Genomic DNA, 20420 nt, shown 5'->3' with positions numbered 1-20420 from the left:
GACTATGTTCATGATCACATATGAAGCATCCAGCATCCTGAAAAGGTTCCATCAGATTGAGATGACAGAGTGTAATTATACATTGCCGTTAGTCAATACCATCTGTCCGGGACATCACGTTGTCAGTCCCACGTACAAATCATCCCGATTTGACTCTGAAATAAGCAAACCTTGGTCCTACAAAGTGGTGCATGCCATGTTCGTACTCAATACATAACTTGAAGGTGATGTTAGATCGTGTCTGAAAGGCTTCCAGTCAACATCAGGCAACATTGGTCAACATCAGGTAACATCGTTATTACAGGTGTATGGCCGGAACATCAAGCTGGGACTCTGATATTATTAACAAGCGTTTATGACGTAACCATAGTAACAGCCAATCATTGAGGCTGACTATACACTGGAGAAGACAAGATTAACAAACTGTAGGCTTGTGAATAATTTATGTAGTTTTGTGTGTATTATATCAGTGATAGTCCAATAGTGTCAGTGTGTATAGTGTCTGCATCATGTTGGATCAAGACTGTGTGGTACAGCAGATGGGATGAGTTTGCAGTTTTTTGTCATTTCGATAGCTTGGTTATGATTATTCTACTGTTTTGTTACTTCTGTTGAGTTTTCCTGAGAAAAAACATTGATGGGTTTTGAGCATTATTTGTGTAGATATTATAACATATCAATTCAAGTACCCTTGAACACACTGAGTACCAGTACGCTTGAACACACTCAGTATCCTGGAACACACTCAGTACCCTTGAACACACTCAGTATCTTTGAACACACTCAGTACCTTTGAACACACTCAGTACCCTTGAACACACTCAGTACCTTTGAACACACTCAGTACCCTTGAACACACTCAGTATCTTTGAACACACTCAGTACCCTTGAACACACTCAGTATCTTTGAACACACTCTCCCCATTCTGGTGTCCCCCTCTGCCGTGATATTGCTGGAATATTGCTAAAAGCAGCGTAAAACTAAACTCACTCACTCACTCATTTGAACACACTCAGTACCCTTGACACACACACAGTACCCTTGAACACACTCAGTACCTTTGGACACACTCAGTACCCTTGAACACACACAGTACCCTTGAACACACTCAATACCTTTGGACACACTCAGTACCCTTTGAACACACTCAGTATCTTTGAACACACACGGTACCCTTGAACACACTCAGTATCTTTGAACACACTCCCCATTCCTGGTGTCCCCGCAGTACCCTTGATATTGCTGGAATATTGCTAAAAGCTGCAGTAAAACTAAACTCACTCACTCACTCATTTTGAACACACACTCAGTACCCTTGAACACACTCAGTACCCTTGAACACACTCAGTACCCTTGAACACACTCAGTACCCTTGAACACACTCAGTACCCTTGAACACACTCAGTACCCTTGAACACACTCAGTACCCTTGAACACACTCAGTACCTTTGAACACACTCAGTAGTACCTTTGAACACACTCAGTATCCTTGAACACACTCTGATTCTTGTACACACTCAGTTTGAGACACACTCGGTACCCTTGAACACACTCAGTATCTTTGAACACACTCAGTACCTTTGAACACACTCAGTACCCTTGAACACACTCAGTATCTTTGAACACACTCAGTATCCTTGAACACACTCAGTATCCCTTGAACACACTCAGTACCCTTGAACACACTCAGTACCCTTGAACACACTCAGTACCCTTGAACACACTCAGTACCTTTGGACACACTCAGTACCCTTGAACACACTCAGTATCTTTGAACACAGTACCCTTTGAACACCCAGTTCCTTGAACACACTCAGTATCTTTGAACACACTCCCCATCAGTACCTCCTGAACACCCCAGTATCCTTGATATTGCTCAGTATCATTGAACACACTCAGTACCCTTGAACACACTCAGTACCCTTGAACACACTCAGTACCCTTGAACACACTCAGTACCCTTGAACACACTCAGTACCCTTGAACACACTCAGTATCCTTGAACACACTCAGTACCCTTGAACACACTCAGTACCTCAGTACACCTTGAACCCTCGAACACACTCAGTACCCTTGAAACCTTTGGACACACTCAGTACCCTTGAACACACTCAGTACCTTTGAACACTCAGTATCTTTGAGCACACTCAGTACCTTTGAACTTGACCTTGAGCTTATTTTCAAGGTCACCATGACACTTTGACCACTTTTCTAACTCCTGTTACCGCGATATCTCATGAACTATTTTACCCAATGTCTTCAAATTTGGTAACAGCCTACATTGGGGGATTATGCAGACACCAGTTGATTTGGGTGACCTTGACCTTATGTTCAAGGTCATAACGACACACTGACCACTTTTCAAACTTATGTAAACGCGATATCTCATTAAACATTGCACCCAGTGTCTTCAATTATGTCAACAGCCTACATTGGGTGATTTTGCAGACACCAGTCATTTCTTGTATGTGACCAAAAAATAAACAGTAGTAAATATGTTATAAATATTTCATTCTTCTTTGTCCCTGCCTGGCGTTCGGCATTAATGGGTACAACAAGGACTGGTCAGCTCGGAGTCAGTATAATGTGTCTGAGTGGGGTATTCATGCTTCACTGCGGCATGGTATCTCAGTGGGCAACTGAGCACTATATAACCAGCTTTTAGCAATAAGTCAATATCACGCATGGGGCAGAAATAGCTTACACATTGTGCCCATGTGGGGACTGGGCTAGTACAAGCAGCCGCACATACACATACACACGCATGCACGTCGTCATATGAGCGAAATATTCTCAAGCACGACGTAAAACCCAATTTCACCCCACCTCATTCTTCTTTAGCGGCGGGGGACATTGCCATATTAGTCACAAACATTTGTTTTGCTTGGTTTGTTTTTTTGTTTGTAATTGTGATTACCTCTATAACTGACAAGGAATAGTTTTGAACCTGTGTACTGATGATCATTGTGTATGTTTTCAGAGGCCAAGGATGAAAAGAGGATCTGCAGGTACTTCAACACTCCTGGCAGATGTTGGCGTGGAATACATTGCCCATACAAACATATTGAACATACTTCAGGTGAGGGGAGAAAACTTTACTGTGTATTCTTTGGTAGACAGGGCAGTGGTAGCCTCGTGGTTAAAGCGATCACTCGTCACACCGAAGACCCGGTCTCGATTCCCTGGGTACAATGTGTGAAGCCCATTTCTGGTGTCCCAGCCATGATATTGCTGGAATATTGCTAAAAGCGGCGTAAAACCATACTCACTCACTCACTCCTAAGTAGACAGGGTTGTGGGTAGCCTTGTGGTTGAAGTGTTTGTCTGTCACACCAAACACATTGGTTTGAATCCCATATAGATACAACATTTGTATCCTATTTCTAATGTCGCCTGCAGTGATACTGCTGCAGTATAACTGCAGGTATAAAATACATTACCACTGTTTTTAATCATTTAAACACTTTAATGTTAAAGTAACTGTTTAGCACACCATGAAGATCCGGGTAAGAATTGATCTTCAGCAACCCATGCTTGTCGTAGGAGGCAACAAAAGGGATTGGATGATCAGACTCGCTGATTGGGTTGATGCATATTATCGTATCCCAATCGTGTAGATTGTTGCTCATTATGCTAATATCTTGACTGTTTAACATATTTTGGAAATACATTTACTGAATGCCCATTCAGAAATATACTCGTATGGACTCATCTTGGTGAGCGAAACAAAGACATGCACATCCAGACTATTAGGGCTGTAATGATGCATCGAATTGTCGATGGATTGCAATTGTTGAGTCTCCGATAGCAGTTAATCGATGGTAGAAGCGACAAACTATCGATGCATCGATAGTATGTGTGACTATTGATAGTTTAGTAATTGACTTCCATTGATAAATGGGCAGCGCAAAATACAGGAAGTACCAGATTCATTCACTTTGATGTAGAGTTATCCGCCCCTGTTACCTCTTAAACTTTATGTGGGTTTCAAGTTTGTCAGTTATTAAAAGAGACAGAAACTACTTCAACTTCGACTTTATATTTTATATAAACTATACATTCATTTGGGAAATGACTTTAAATGAGAGAAAAATCTATTACAATAGTATTGGTCGCAATAGTATGTTGCAATAGACTATCACTATCCCAGTAGTTGTTTCCCCCTCAGTAGCCACCCTTACATACCATTGACTTGATCTGTGTTGAGGCTGATACTACGTTCTACAGCAGTCAATGAATTTACCTCATTATCTGTTTGACACATCTTTATTATCATCTTTTATTGATTGTCCAATTTATCTAAGATGACTAACACTTGTGAATGCCACCAGTTCATTAACAATATATTTTTAAATCTGACCTGTCACGTTTATCGTGCGACCATTTTGACATCATTTGCTTGACCTACTGAGGGGGGCGTTTCTCATCTTATGATGAGAGTTTATGAATTTGTTTATTGTAACCAAACAGATGTTCTTCTGGAGCAAGTTGAGCATATATACAACAATAATTTGTAGAACTAGTGTATTCTGTTACACAATTGGAAGTCGTATGGCTGTAAATGTGAGGACAAAATTTAACCTAAGGAAAAAGTGTGTATTGACATTCAAAACTGATATTAAAATTTTAAGAATTCATATTCACTTTGGGTGAGTTCGTTGGAGTCTCATTTGCTCATCACACCGAAGACCCGGATTTGATTCCCCACATGGGTACAATGTGTGAAGCTTATTTCTGGTGTCCCCTGCCGTAATATTGCTGGAATATTGCTAAAAGTGGTGAAAAGCTAAACTCACTCACTCACTCATTGGAGTCTGAACCATCACAGAGATAGGGTTTGACTCACATTCCAGTGTTTGACTCACATTCCATGAAAGTTAATACTCCAGTGAACTCACTCGAAGAGACAGTCTATTGTTTAATATTTAGGGCTACTTGTGTGCACTCTCCAATAGTTTCAATTAAAGATCACCCTCCTATTGTTTTCATGTAAAATACGCTCTCCAACAGTTTTACCTAATGTTCAACCTCCAATAGATAGTCATGTGTATGCTGTAACTCACTAAGGTCATTGCTAGTTGAATGCAGAATGTATAGCAATATTCCAGCTATATAGTGGCGGTCCGGACCAGACAATCCAGTGATCATTGGCATGAGCATTGATCTACGCAATTGGGATACAATGACATGTGTCAACCAAGTCAGCGAGCCTGACCACTCGATCCCGTTAGTCGCCTCTTACGACAAGCATGGGTTACTGAAGAGCATTTCTAACCCACATCTTCACGGGTGTCAGATCATCACAAAAAGAGATATACTATTGATGTGACATATGTGATTTTTACGAGATTGCCAGCAAACATCCCTCTTGTAAAAGTCAATATGGAATCTCAGGCTGGAATGATATGAGTGACAAGAAGATGGTATAAATGTATTAATGGAAATATCATCTCGGACAATATTTGCCTGTTCAAGCTCGATTTCACTCGAGCGTAACCGGATAGATTTCGTAACCGGATAGTCGCACTGGAAAATCCAAATCAGAATCTATGCCCAGTATTCTGATCTGGTCATGGAGAGAACCAATATGGGACACAGGTTAGAATGAACCTGTCTGATAAATGTGTCAGTTGGTGGATTAGATCTAATGCTCTCTGCTAATGGTTCTTCTGTTATAGAATCAATGATATTCCTGGGATTTATTCATGTCCAGCAGATACACTTAACCCCACATCTACAGTGGAGCAGTTAAAGATCTCATGTTGGAATGAACAATTTCCCATATCTGGCTTCGATTTCTCAAAACAAACTTAAGTCTGAGTTTTGACTTAAGTTAGAGTTTTTACTCAAATTTGAGAAAATGCAGGATAATGCATTTCCCAGAATAAACTGAAATCGATATTAAACTCAAACATAGCAAACAATTTGAGTTTGGTGGATAGATTACTAAAGTTCTTTGGGCTTTTTTTATTATAAAAAGTTAAAAATTCAGCTGTTTCAATTTTCAAACTCAGTTCGAAATTTGAGTAAAAACTTAAGTTTGTTTCGAGAAATCGGAGCCTGGTGATATATACTCATGGAAACATATGACTAAAAAGATATGCTTTCTCGACAAGTATTATAAAATTGAATTATCACATTTAATAATATTGCAATGTCAAAAAACACCTGTATTTAAGATAATGATTAACATGTTATTCTGAAGTTAGATAGAAATGATGATTTTCTTTCCTGATTTGCTTGTAGAGATCATGTTGTTTAGATTCCTTCATAACGCTGTGTTACACAAATGTGTGATGTAATAAGTGTTTTATCATATAATACACTGTGAGATAGTCATCAATCAGTAAACTAATTCCCCCATCTCATCCATATGATCTTGACTTTATACATAATGTATTCATCTTTTAATATCAACAGAGGCCCAGATAAGCTGCGTATCCGGGTAAAATACGCATAGAAAATTTCAAATTACGCATTGAAAAATAATTGTTGCATACCAATTACGCATTTAAAATGTTAGATACTGCAAAACAGTTTAAAACAAATGCGTACGGAATATATTTATAAAAATCGCTTGCATAATGAAAAAGACATCGATTGCTATCAAGTTGTACTGTTAGTATAGGACTAGTGTTGTACTGTCAGTATAGGATGAGTGATTTTTCATGAAATCATTTCCAATATATTTAAGTTGGTTTTGATTAGGTATGACATAAGGCAGAACATACCTGCTCAGTAAACTTACTCAATGACATAATACTTAGGTGAGTAAAATGAGTGAAATACGCACATATTTGAAAGCAGTGGGTAACGGAAAATGAAATACCCACTCAACATTTATAATACCCACTCCAAAAAAATACAGTGGGTACAGTACCCTCATGAGCTAAATCTTATCTGGAGCTCTGATCAATACTTATTTTTATATTGTCCCTCTTGAGAATGGAAATACAGGGTTTGCCCAAGGCATAGAAATTTAGGAGTCATCATGACTCCCTGGTGTCATGAGAGGGAGTCATGAACATGATTTTGGGAGTCAACTTCAGTTTGGAACATTCATCAAGACATCAACTGTGATTGTTTAATAAGGCCACACCAATTTTATTTCTTGTTTTACTGATGTTTTTCCTCAGAAAACCTAATGGCAGGAGGGAATAAAAAAAAAAAATAACCAGTCAAAGTAATATTCCTTTTAAATACTAAAAATATTTTACATTTGGCAAATTATGAAGTGTATATGGGGCAAAAAAACAATCTAAAAAATTTTCTTGCACATTTATAATTTTGGCCAATGAAAATATTTAAATTTTATTTTTTGAGTGGGGAAAATTAATTATTATTATTTTTTATTATTCTTGAAAAAATACAACCTGTGGATCCATAAAACAAGAAATAAAATTGGTCTGGCCTAATGACAAAAACAAAACAAGGCAAGTCAGGTATTTAATCAGCACTAAGCAGTTAACTGGCAAACATTTAGTTTTAGAAGTTTAGATTATCTGAACTAAGGGCCCAACAGCATTGCGTCAACAATGACACAAACTTCTAAATTCACTTCGTATTTGAGATAATATGTGCGTCAAATACACAGGTTTTCTGCATCATGGCAAACACTGGAAATATTGTATATCTCAACACTAGTTCATCATCATTTGTTGTTAGGGTCCTTGATGTCAACATTGACTGAGGGACTTGAACCTGGTGACTTGAAACTGTCTCCTGAATGTCTTTTTTGAAGTATAATTTCTGTTTAACACTGGCTTGTCTATTGATGACACACGCTGAATGTTAACGAGAAATTGATTATCTTTTCGAAAATAATGACTTTTGTAATTGCAACAGTATACCTACATGTTCGTGACTGCCTTAGAATAGAATTTGTGAGATTTTCCAACACAGTTTTTACCAAACATGATAAACCAGCCTCCAAGTACCAATTTAGCATATTTTGTAATTTCAGTGCAAATAAATACAAATATATGTATACCTATTTACAAAATGTATGCCTTGCAATAGATCTTCTGTGAAATAGTTCCTTTCTTGATATTTTTAAACTTTTATTTCAATTTGAATGTGTTTGAATATTTAGTGCATGGAAATATAATTCCAAGGATACTTGTCCAATCTTAAGCATCTCAATTTGCAATTGACTGTTTTGAGTCAGTTTTGAAAAACATTTTCCTTAAGTTGGAACCACCATGATTTCAGCTTTCAAATTTTATTTCGGTGGGCATTTGTGATTAAACATGCCCCAAAGTATTAACATGTGAAAAGTTGCCATGTTCTTAACTTGCCCATTAAACATGGTACATTTTGTGTTATGCTGCCTGTGTTGATCAGCTGGTGATAAAGCAGGGATAGACTGGTCAGGCTTTATTGTGTCTAAGGGCGGTGGGGTAGCCTAGTGGTTAAAGCATTCGCTCGTCATGAAGAAGACCCAGGTTCGAATCCCCACATGGGTACAATGTGTGAAGCCCATTTCTGGTGTCCCCTGCCATGATATTGCTGGAATATTGCTAAACTTGGCGTAAAACCATACTCACTCACTCATTATTGTGTCTTGCTAAAAGCGGCGTAAAATCATACTCACTCACTCCTTGAGGGCCATTTTTACACTTTCTTATTTGATAAGCCACCTAGACTTTTTCCTTGAATCACTGTCTTTTTGATTCCATGAATAACTTTATCCTTGACACACTCCTTGAATCACTTTCTCCTTACACCACTTTCCCCTAGACTCATTCCTTGAATCATTGTGTCCTTGGATCACTCCCTTACTAACTTCTTGACTAACATTTAGACTCACTTCTTGACCCAGACGATCAACCCTCTCCATGTTCCAGGCATCACTCAGGACCAGGAGCCTGTTGTAGCCCTGGAGGATGACCAGACGGAGCTGCTGCCAGACGAGGGATGCATGGTTGCTGTGGAGGTCACCAGCATCCTCAGTCCACGGCACTTCTATCTCACCCTTCCCTTCGGTGGCAAACCCATCGAACAGCTCAAAGAACAACAGAAAGGAGGTGAGTAGTGTGTCCAGAAATATGACCTTTTGGAATGTGTTTGATGAGACTTTGGAATGTATTCAGTTCCACATTCCACATTTTGTGTTGTTTGTTGTAACTTTGTTCAAATGCATTTACTTTCTAAAGCTGCCATATCGTCTTTGTGACAGTTGATGATGAAGGCTATGAAGAAACCTTGGAGGACCTCATCAGAAGCATGAAGTAAGTCCATCCTGGAACCTCACAGGTTGCCTTCTTACAGTCAGGTACATGCTGCAGCCTTGCGAGGGAGATGGTGTTGTAAGGGACATGGTGTAGAGTTGTTAGGGACATGGTGTAGAGTTGTAAAGGACATGGTGTAGAGTTGTAAGGGACATGGTGTAGAGTTGTTAGGGGCATGGTGTAGAGTTGTGAAGGACATGGTGTCGAGTTGTAAGGGACATGGTGTAGAGTTGTAAAGGACATAGTGTAGATTTGTTAGGGACAGGGTTTCAGCCTCTTGAGGGGCATGGTGTAGAGTTGTTAGGGACAGGGTTTCAGCCTCTTGAGGGACATGGTGTAGAGTTGTTAGGGACAGGGTTTCAGCCTCCTGATGGGCATGGCGTAGAGTTGTTAGGGACAGGGTTTCAGCCTCTTGAGGGACATGGTGTAGAGTTGTTAGGGACAGGGTTTCAGCCTCTTGAGGGACATGGTGTAGAGTTCTTAGGGACAGGGTTTCAGCCTCTTGAGGGACATGGTGTAGAGTTGTTAGGGACAGGGTTTCAGCCTCTTGAGGGACATGGTGTAGAGTTGTTAGGGACAGAGTTTCAGCCTCTTGAGGGACATGGTGTAGAGTTGTTAGGACAGGGTTTCAGCCTCTTGAGGGACATGGTGTAGATTTGTTAGGGACAGGGTTTCAGCCTCTTGAGGGACATGGTGTAGAGTTGTTAGGGACAGAGTTTCAGCCTCTTGAGAGACATGGTGTAGATTTGTTAGGACAGGGTTTCAGCCTCTTGAGGGACATGGTGTAGATTTGTTAGGGACAGAGTTTCAGCCTCTTGAGGGACATGGTGTAGATTTGTTAGGGACAGGGTTTCAGCCTCTTGAGGGACATGGTGTAGATTTGTTAGGGACAGGGTTTCCAGCCTCTTGAGGGACATGGTGTAGATTTGTTAGGGACAGAGTTTCAGCCTCTTAAGGGACATGGTGTAGATTTGTTAGGGACAGAGTTTCAGCCTCCTGAGGGGCATGGTGTAGATTTGTTAGGGACAGGGTTTCAGCCTCTTGAGGGACATGGTGTAGATTTGTTAGGGACAGAGTTTCAGCCTCTTGAGGGACATGGTGTAGATTTGTTAGGGACAGGGTTTCAGCCTCTTGAGGGACATGGTGTAGATTTGTTAGGGACAGGGTTTCAGCCTCTTGAGGGACATGGTGTAGATTTGTTAGGGACAGGGTTTCAGCCTCTTGAGGGACATTAGTAGATTTGTTAGGGACAGGGTTTCAGCCTCTTGAGGGACATGGTGTAGATTTGTTAGGGACAGAGTTTCAGCCTCTTGAGGGACATGGTGTAGATTTGTTAGGGACAGGGTTTCAGCCTCCTGAGGGCATGGTGTAGATTTGTTAGGGACAGGGTTTCAGCCTCCTGAGGGGCATGGTGTAGATTTGTTAGGGACAGGGTCTCAGCCTTTTGAAGGACATGGTGTAGATTTGTTAGGGACAGGGTCTCAGCCTCTTGAGGAACATGGTGTAGATTTGTTAAGGACAGGGTTTCAGCCTCTTGAGGGACATTAGTAGATTTGTTAGGGACATGGTTTCAGACTCCTGAGGGACATGGTGTAGATTTGTTAGGGACAGGGTTTCAGCCTCTTGAGGGACATTAGTAGATTTGTTAGGGACATGGTTTCAGACTCCTGAGGGGCATGGTGTAGATTTGTTAGGGACAGGGTCTCAGCCTTTTGAAGGGCATGGTGTAGATTTGTTAGGGACAGGGTCTCAGCCTTTTGAAGGACATGGTGTAGATTTGTTAGGGACAGAGTTTCAGCCTCTTGAGGGACATGGTGTAGATTTGTTAGGGACAGGGTTTCAGCCTCTTGAGGGACATGGTGTAGATTTGTTAGGGACAGGGTTTCAGCCTCTTGAGGGACATGGTGTAGATTTGTTAGGGACAGGGTTTCAGCCTCTTGAGGGACATGGTGTAGATTTGTTAGGGACAGGGTTTCAGCCTCTTGAGGGACATGGTGTAGATTTGTTAGGGACAGAGTTTCAGCCTCTTGAGGGACATGGTGTAGATTTGTTAGGGACAGGGTTTCAGCCTCTTGAAGGACATGGTGTAGATTTGTTAGGGACAGGGTTTCAGCCTCTTGAGGGACATGGTGTAGATTTGTTAGGGACAGGGTTTCAGCCTCTTGAGGGACATGGTGTAGATTTGTTAGGGACAGGGTTTCAGCCTCTTGAGGGACATGGTGTAGATTTGTTAGGGACAGGGTTTCAGCCTCTTGAGGGACATGGTGTAGATTTGTTAGGGACATGGTTTCAGCCTCTTGAGGGACATGGTGTAGATTTGTTAGGGACAGGGTTTCAGCCTCTTGAGGGACATGGTGTAGATTTGTTAGGGACAGGGTTTCAGCCTCTTGAGGGACATGGTGTAGATTTGTTAGGGACAGAGTTTCAGCCTCTTGAGGGACATGGTGTAGATTTGTTAGGGACAGGGTTTCAGCCTCTTGAGGGACATGGTGTAGATTTGTTAGGGACAGGGTTTCAGCCTCTTGAGGGACATGGTGTAGATTTGTTAGGGACAGGGTTTCAGCCTCTTGAGGGACATGGTGTAGATTTGTTAGGGACAGGGTTTCAGCCTCTTGAAGGACATGGTGTAGATTTGTTAGGGACAGGGTTTCAGCCTCTGAGGGACATTTGTAGATTTGTTAGGGACAGAGTTTCAGCCTCCTGAAGGGACATGGTGTAGATTTGTTCGGGACAGGGTTTCAGCCTCTTGAGGGACATGGTGTAGATTTGTTAGGGACAGGGTTTCAGCCTCTTGAGGGACATGGTGTAGATTTGTTAGGGACAGGGTTTCAGCCTCTTGAGGGACATGGTGTAGATTTGTTAGGGACAGGGTTTCAGCCTCTTGAAGGACATGGTGTAGATTTGTTAGGGACAGGGTTTCAGCCTCTTGAGGGACATGGTGTAGATTTGTTAGGGACAGGGTTTCAGCCTCCTGAGGGGCATGGTGTAGATTTGTTAGGGACAGGGTTTCAGCCTCCTGAAGGACATGATGTAGATTTGTTAGGGACAGAGTTTCAGCCTCCTGAAGGACATGGTGTAGATTTGTTAGGGACAGGGTTTCAGCCTCCTGAAGGACATGATGTAGATTTGTTAGGGACAGGGTTTCAGCCTCTTGAGGGGCATGGTGTAGATTTGTTCGGGACAGGGTTTCAGCCTCCTGAGGGACATGGTGTAGATTTGTTAGGGAGAGGGGCGCTGGGGTAGCCTAGTGGTTAAAGTTAGCAGCTAAGACCACCAATGTATGAAGCCCATTGTCCCCTACCGTGGATATTGCAATTGTGTACCAATTGGACAGGGTTTCAGCCTCCTGAAGGAAATGGTGTAGATATGTTAGGGAAAGCAGTTAGCAGCTAAACACCATGTATTGCCAATGTACAATTAACCTGAAATGATTGTGATAGTAGTATATCTGCTGAGATATCTTTCCTTGTCAGTGTTACTGTATTGAAATCATACCTTAATACAGATCTGTTAATTCTATTAAGGGTTATAATTGCATTCTAAATTATCTATTGTTGTTTGAAGTATCCATTGACCACTGTTTGAAGGTATGCATCATGAATCACCGTTTCTTGACCACAGTGTCCACTACAAGAACAAGTCCTTCAGTGACCGAGACATCACGCTGCTGGCACCGGGCCAGGCGATCGCAGCCAAGTTCAACAATGGAGATGTGATTGGCTGGTACAGGGCAAAGGTCACTGACACCTCACCAGAAGATGAAAAAGTGGAGGTTTGTGGAGATAATTCTGTCACTGTTGTATACTGTAGGTCATGATCTTAATGAGAATATGAAATAGATAATCCTTGATCATTTACGCACACATTCCTTTGACATGTATGGAATGTCCTTGACTATTCCATGACATGCAGTAAACTACACTCCTAACAAACACCTGTTAAGATCCGGGTTAGAACTGAAAATGCATATTTGACACTGGCAACTTGCCTGACTGAGGAAGTTAATTATGGCTTGCATCTTTCTTCACGGTATATTTGGTTCCTGTATTTTTTTATTCCAGTATACTGTACTTTTAGTTCCAATATAAATATTTAGTTCCAGTATATTTGGTTCCTGTATGTTTGGTTCCAGTATATTTGGTTCCTGTCTAGTTTGGTTCCTGTATGTTTTGGTCCAGTATATTTGGTTCCAATATATATGGTATCAATCAAGGCTCTTACTGTAAGTTAATAGTCCTGAGAACTTATGCAAAAATAATTTGGACACCAATTATGTAAAATTATTGTCTTTACTGAAATCTGTCAAATCCATATGAAAGGTGAGCTACAGTGTTGTGGCACTGTGCTTATCTGGACTTCCTGGTGTCTGCTGACTCATGAGTCACTACGGGTCACCTGACAGTTCAGTAAACAACTCAGGTAAACCAGGTGTTTCTCTATGTACCAGATCAAGCATGGTCACTGTTTGTTGACACAGTTGATCATACAGGTGATTCATTAAAGGCAAATGCTGCCATGTACACAGTGAAAGTACAGCAACAGCTGATGCTGTGTTGATTAATTACCTGCCTATGCAGGTTCAAACAATCATGCTATTAAACACATATATCAAGCAGGAAAAATTGAATTTGTGATAAGAGTGAATGCTTTGTCACTTTCCACTCACAATACCATTTTGTTGAACTTTCATGCATCAAACTTGTCTCTGTATGAGATTCCCTCCATAGTCCTTTCTTATTCATCATTTTTCAGTTGTGTAAAACCTCATTTTACTAAGGGGTGCTGTGGGGTAGCCTAGCGGTTAAGCGTTCGCTCGTCATGCCGAAGGCCCGGGTTCGATTCCCCACATGGGTACAATTTGTGAAGCCCATTTCTGGTGTCCCCCCGCCGTGATATTGCTGAAATATTGCTAAAAACGGCGTAAAACCATACTCAGTCAGTCATTTTACTGGGGTAAATAGATTCTTTCAACTTTGACAATATCTTGTTTAACTGTGCCTGAACATTGGTTATAGGGTTTCTCTTGCCTGGCGCTCAGTCTTGAGGGTTAAACAAGAATTAGTTGGCTTAGAGTGGGTACTCTGTGTTTGAGTGGGTACTCTGTGTTTGAGTGGGTACTCTGTGTTAGAGTGGGTACTCTGTGTTTGAGTGGGTACTCTGTGTTAGAGTGGGTACTCTGTGTTTGAGTGGGTACTCTGTGTTAGAGTGTGTACTCTGTGTTTGAGTGGGTACTCTGTGTTTAGAGTGGGTACTCTGTGTTAGAGTTTGTGTTAGAGTGGGTACTCTGTGTTAGAGTGGGTACTCTGTGTTGTGAGTAGAGTGGGTACTCTGTGTTAGAGTGGGGAGTGGAGTACTCTGTGTTTGAGTGGGTACTCTGTGTTTGAGTGGGTACTCTGTGTTGAGTGGGTACTCTGTGTTTGAGTGGGTACTCTGTGTTTGAGTGGGTACTCTGTGTTAGAGTGGGTACTCTGTGTTTGAGTGGGTACTCTGTGTTTGAGTGGGTACTCTGTGTTTGAGTGGGTACTCTGTGTTTGAGTGGGTACTCTGTGTTAGAGTGGGTACTCTGTGTTAGAGTGGTACTCTGTGTTTGAGTGGGTACTCTGTGTTAGAGTGGGTACTCTGTGTTTAGAGTGGGTACTGTGTTAGAGTGGGTGGTTAATTCTGTGTTAGAGTGGGTTACTGTTGTGTTAGAGTGGGTACTCTGTGTTTGGAGTGACCTGTGGAGTACTCTGTGTTAGAGTGGGTACTCTGTGTTTAGAGTGGGTACTCTGTGTTTGAGTGGGTACTCTGTGTTTGAGTGGGTACTGTGGGTTGTGTTAGAGTGGTTACTCTGTGTTAGAGTGGGTACTCTGTGTTTGAGTGGGTACTCTGTGTTTGAGTGGGTACTCTGTGTTAGAGTGGGTACTCTGTGTTTGAGTGGGTACTCTGTGTTTGAGTGGGTACTCTGTGTTTGAGTGGGTACTCTGTGTTAGGAGTGGGTACTCTGTGTTTGAGTGGGTACTCTGTGTTAGAGGGCACTCTGTGTTAGAGTGGGTACTCTGTGTTTGAGTGGGTACTCTGTGTGTTTGAGTGGGTACTCTGTGTTAGAGTGGGGGTTAGAGTGGGTACTCTGTGTGTTTAGAGTGGGTACTCTGTGTGTTAGAGTGGGTACTCTGTGTTAGAGTGGGTACTCTGTGTTAGAGTGGGTACTCTGTGTTTAGAGTGGTTACTCTGTGTTTGAGTTTGGTACTCTGTGTTTGAGTGGGTACTCTGTGTTAGAGTGGGTACTCTGTGTTTGAGTGGGTACTCTGTGTTAGGAGTGGGTACTCTGTGTTAGAGTTGGTACTCTGTGTTTGAGTGGGTACTCTGTGTTAGAGTGGGTACTCTGTGTTTTTGAGTTGGTACTCTGTGTTTTAGTGGGTTATCCATGTTAAACTACAGCATGGTATCTCAGTGTAGGGGTGGATCCAGGATTGAGGAGAAGGGGGGTGCACATATATCATGAAGTCCAAAGGTTAGAGGAAAATGCTCCTCTGGGAATTATTTTTCAGGAAGAAGGGGGGTTTCGCAGTATTTGCAATACTTTAATTTGCCAGTTGGCCATCAGGACCTGCTGCCGCCTGCAGGCTTTAAAACCTACAGGCCTTGAATGAAATCCACAGGCCCATTTTGTTGAAGTCAAACCAATAAAAACAAAATAGACTACACTGTACACAGTTTCACACTGTTTCTACAAAATCAATTAGCGAAGCCTATGGCGCAGAGAGGTTTCTATTTGTTAAAGATTGGTGTTGACATTCCTATACGTAAAGTGCTGAAATACCAAGATGTGAAACTTTAAGTTATTGTAACATGATGGATCATGCTTGATTCCCGAACATTGATAAAAAAAATAATTATGGGAACGATTCTAGTTGAAAGAAAGATAAAATGACAGATAATTCAGTGAAGGCCACAAGGGCCTGCAAATATTTGAAACTGCTGGCCGGATACAATAACAACCGGCAGTTATTTAGAACGCTGGGGGTGCACCTCTCTGTATCTGCCCCTGCAGTAGTATAGCGATGTACAACCTCAGTTAGTCTGGACCACTACAAGCAGAAGCACATTCACAATAAATAATCTTGAACGTTACATTGACACACCACAGCCCCCATTTCACCCCACCTCACCACACAAGCACCTCACATATGAGGGTCAGACATGTTGACATCGATATTTGAAACTTTGGTGTTGTTTCTACAGGTGTTTTTTGTTGACTTCGGCCACACAGAGTGGGTGAGCGAACGCGACATCCAGACCTTGGAGGACCAGTTCCTCCACCTCACCCCCCAGGCTGTTGAATGTTTCCTGGTGGACACTGACCCAGCCGGACAGGAGGGTCAGTGGACGGAGGAGTCCAGGTGAGTCAAGGCCAAGTTAACATTTCACGCCCCCTGCATGTGAGTGAGTGAGTGAGTTTAGTTTTACGCCGCACTCAGCAATGTTCCAGCTATATGGCGGCGGTCTGTAATTAATCGAGTCTGGACCAGACAGTCCAGTGATCAACATCATGAGCGTTGATCTACACAATTGGGATAAGATGACATGTGTTAACCAAGTCAGCAAGCCTGGCCACCCAATCCCATTAGTCGCCTCTTACGACAACATGGGTTACTGCAGATCAATTCTAACCTGGATCTTCAAGGGTGACCCTGCATGCGTGTTGGTGTTATATTTTATTACAGACATGTGCCCCTGCTGCCTTTCTGTACACTGAATGCACCCTAACCAATAGCTGAAAACACAAATGCACCTAAACTTTGCGAACTATGCTCAGCATTAACTTTGCACAAGGTGACTATTATACAATAATAGACTGGTGATGAGGTCAATACCTGTTTTTATGGACCCGCGAAAAGCAATATTGACAATGGTTAAATCATATTCTATGTTGTTATTGCTAAATATTGACTTCGTCCAAGGTCAATATTGCTTTTCGCGGCTCCATAAAAACAGGTATTGACCGAATTCACCAGTCCATAATTGTTTTATTATGTAATTACTAAAAAAAGATTCTAAAAACCAAAACATGTCCATTTAGTCTAGAAAAGTAATTTTATTTTCGCTACAAACCAATAACATTATGTCAACAATAGAATGACGTCATAGCTTGACGTCAAAATCTATTTTTAGTAGCTCAAGTCAATATGACTTTTGGTCGGACCTGGGTTGGAGTCAATATGCCTTTCTGTTGATGGTCAAGTGACTGCCTTTAGACCAATTAGGTAGCCGGAAAAATATGCTTGCATAATAATTCACAATACTCATGAAAGTCCCCATAAGAATTGGTCTTTAATAACCCAAGTTTGTTATAAGAGGCGACTAACAGGATCAGGTTGTCAGACTTGCTTCTCTTGGTTGGCACATGTCATTGTATCCCAATTGGGTAGATTGATGACGATGATGTCAATCACTGGATTGTCTGGTCCAGACATGTTCAGAGTGTGATCATATAGCTTGAAAAATGCTGTGTCCAGTGTTAAACTGTGAGCAAACAAACTGCTTCGGTATTTCCCAATTTTCGGAAAGCTTCAGGAGTCAGAACCCTGGAAGTGTTCTTCAGCCACTGTAGATCTAACTCATCCTTGCTTCAGTGTTGTATCTTCTTAAGCTTGGGTACATTTGTGATTTCCAACAAGAGCTATTCTACAACAACCCCCTCAGCCGGAGTGGTAATAACTTCACACAGTTAACATGTGGTTTTTTACATTCCAGGACCTGTTTCCGCGAGCTGGTTGATGGGAAAACGTTGGTAGCCCTGATCAGGATGAAGTAAGTCTTTGTAGTTTTCTTGAAATTTGTCAGTAACAATAAAAACACAAAGCAGCATTTCATCAGTGGTTTGAACCATCATGACTCGAGTCCCAGACGTCCTCATGAACCTTTACACCACACCGTGACCATCAAAAATGTAAATGTCCAAGGGCTATACCACTTTTATCTCTTTGGGGTGGTGGGGTAGCCTAGTGGTTAAAGCGTTCGCTTGTCATGCCAAAGACACAGGTTCTATTCCCCACATGGGTACGATGTGTGAAGCCCATTTCTGGTGTCCCCGCAGTGATATTGCTGGAATATTGCTAAAATTGGCGTAAAACCATGCTGACTCACTCACTCAGTAAAATAAGCAGGGACGGTAGAGTAGCCTAGAGGTTAAAGCATTCACTCGTCACGCCGAAGACCTGGGTTCGATTCTCAATATGGGTACAATGTGTGAAGCCCATTTCTGGTGTCCCACGCAGTGATATTGCTGGAATATTGCTAAAAGCGGCTTAAAACCTCACTCACTCACTGAGTAAAGTGAGCAGGTGTCTGTGAGCCTTGTGAAATGGGCAGCCTTGACAAACATACACCATGGACCATGCATAAAGCTTTGTATGAATAATCACCACTACTAATGCTCACATTATCCATGAAGTCGCAAAAATTGATTCACAATTCAGATGAGCTACAAAGTCTTCATGTTCTCCTGTTGGCTATGCTTCCAGATCGTGGAGTGGCTGTCTTCACGTGGATCTATACGACACAACAGGAAACATCGACATCAACATCGCGGAGGAGTTAGTGAAGGCCAAACATGCTCAGAGACCTTTTGTTGAACTGCCTGTCAAAGCCAAACCGCGAGGAAACTCACCCATCACTTACGTCCCAGGTTAACAACATATCAAGCCAGGTTTCACATGTTCAATGTTCAAGGAGCGATCTCAAGGAGTGATTTCCATTAAGCCGTAACTTTTAGGGGTGAAACGGTATACTGCGGTATTAGTAGAACCGCGGTATTTTGCCTTTGGTTTGGTATACCGTAATGCAATCCAAATTTCAATATTTTCGGTTTTCGTACCGTCGTTTTCATAATTCTTTTAAACCTTTTCTAAAATGTCTAGAAATCGAATCTATGCATTTCTTTGCTTGACGGCCGCTATTTTCATGGATGTGCGAGATCCCCTCAAGTCGTCTACTTACAAAGTCAGCAAGGCAGCAACTGCAGATACCAGTGGTACCAGTAACTGGGTTCTGTATCTTTTTTCAGTTATTTCAAATCAGATGAACAGCGGAACATCGTAATAACTTGTAAGAGACAACGTTTTCGTAAAGACACACCATCAGCCGAGTACATACGATGTTTGCTGTGATGCAACACAACACATTATATAGCGCGAGTAAACACTGCCATCCGAAAACATATAGTATGATGTCAGAAAACTCATAATGAAACGATCTTCATTGATTTCATTTTTACCCCCGCCGCAACGCGGAACGGGGGACTATGTATTTAGCGGCATACGTACGTCCCGATTCTTGTTAACGCGATATCTCATGAACTGTTATACCCAATGTCTTCAAATTTGGTGACAGCCTACATTGGGGGATTACGCAGACACCGTTCAATTTGGGTGACCTTGACCTTATTTTCAAGGTCACCACGACACTTTGACCACTTTTCAAACTCTTGTTAACGTGATATCACATGCACTGTTGTATCCAATGTCTTCAAATTTGGTGACAGCCTACATTGGGGGATTACACAGACACCAGTTGATTAGGGTGACCTTGACCTTATTTTCAAGGTCACCACGACACTTTGACCACTTTTCAAACTCTTGTTAACGTGATATCTCATGGACTGTTGCACCCAATGTCTTGAAATTTGGTGACAGCCTACATTAGGGGATTACGCAGACACCAGTCGAGTTGGGTGACCTTATCTTCAAGGTCACCACGACACTTTGACCGCTTTTTAAAGGCGATATCTCATAAAACATTGCACCCAATGTTTCAAGTATGTTGACAGCCTACATCGGGTGATTATGCAGACACCAGTCATTTCAGGCATCTTGTATGTGACCCAAAATAAAAAGTAGTAAATATAGATATTCCATTCTTTAGCGGCGGGGGACATTGCCATATAAGTGGCAAACACTTGTTGTTGTTTTTAAGCATGAACATTTTCTGGGACGTGGTCATTTCACTGCTGTAAATGCTGATGTGATGTTAGTGACTTTTAATCATACTTGGCTACTTGCTATTGTGCCACACAGTCATGAAATGACAGTTTTGTTCATTCAAAATAACAAAGATTATGGTTATTTTTTTCCATGTTATTAAACAATGTAAGGTTTGGCTCTTGTTGTCAATTTTCTGCATTATGATCATATCTCATATACCGAACC

General features: G+C 41.7%; 1 protein-coding gene across 1 annotated transcript; it reads left to right on the top strand.

Moving 5' to 3' along the window:
* Positions 1 to 4: 4 nt before the first annotated feature.
* Positions 5 to 19049, top strand: LOC124289724 (tudor and KH domain-containing protein-like). The gene is made up of 9 exons (XM_046726357.1): positions 5 to 71; positions 1844 to 1861; positions 2982 to 3080; positions 8848 to 9027; positions 9180 to 9231; positions 12853 to 13003; positions 16456 to 16613; positions 17968 to 18024; positions 18738 to 19049. The coding sequence occupies exons 1-9, from the start codon at positions 5 to 7 to the stop codon at positions 18904 to 18906; spliced, it is 951 nt and encodes a 316-aa protein (XP_046582313.1). The 3' UTR covers positions 18907 to 19049.
* The last annotated feature ends 1371 nt before the right edge of the window (positions 19050 to 20420 follow it).

This window comes from Haliotis rubra, unplaced genomic scaffold, assembly GCF_003918875.1.
Source record: "Haliotis rubra isolate DU_JTF1 unplaced genomic scaffold, ASM391887v1 Scf448, whole genome shotgun sequence".
Taxonomy (NCBI): domain Eukaryota; kingdom Metazoa; phylum Mollusca; class Gastropoda; order Lepetellida; family Haliotidae; genus Haliotis; species Haliotis rubra.
Note: the sequence above shows the minus strand (reverse complement) of the source record. Positions and strands in the feature narration are given on the sequence as shown.

What these genes read in the sequence shown, in the direction of transcription:
- LOC124289724 (XM_046726357.1), top strand. Translation starts at nt 5, where the DNA reads ATGTTCATGATCACATATGAAGCATCCAGCATCCTGAAAAGGTTCCAT. An exon ending in ACATATTGAACATACTTCAG is followed by an intron (nt 3,081 to 8,847) that starts GTGAGGGGAGAA and finishes TCCATGTTCCAG; the next exon opens with GCATCACTCAGGACCAGGAG. An exon ending in GTAGCCCTGATCAGGATGAA is followed by an intron (nt 18,025 to 18,737) that starts GTAAGTCTTTGT and finishes CTATGCTTCCAG; the next exon opens with ATCGTGGAGTGGCTGTCTTC.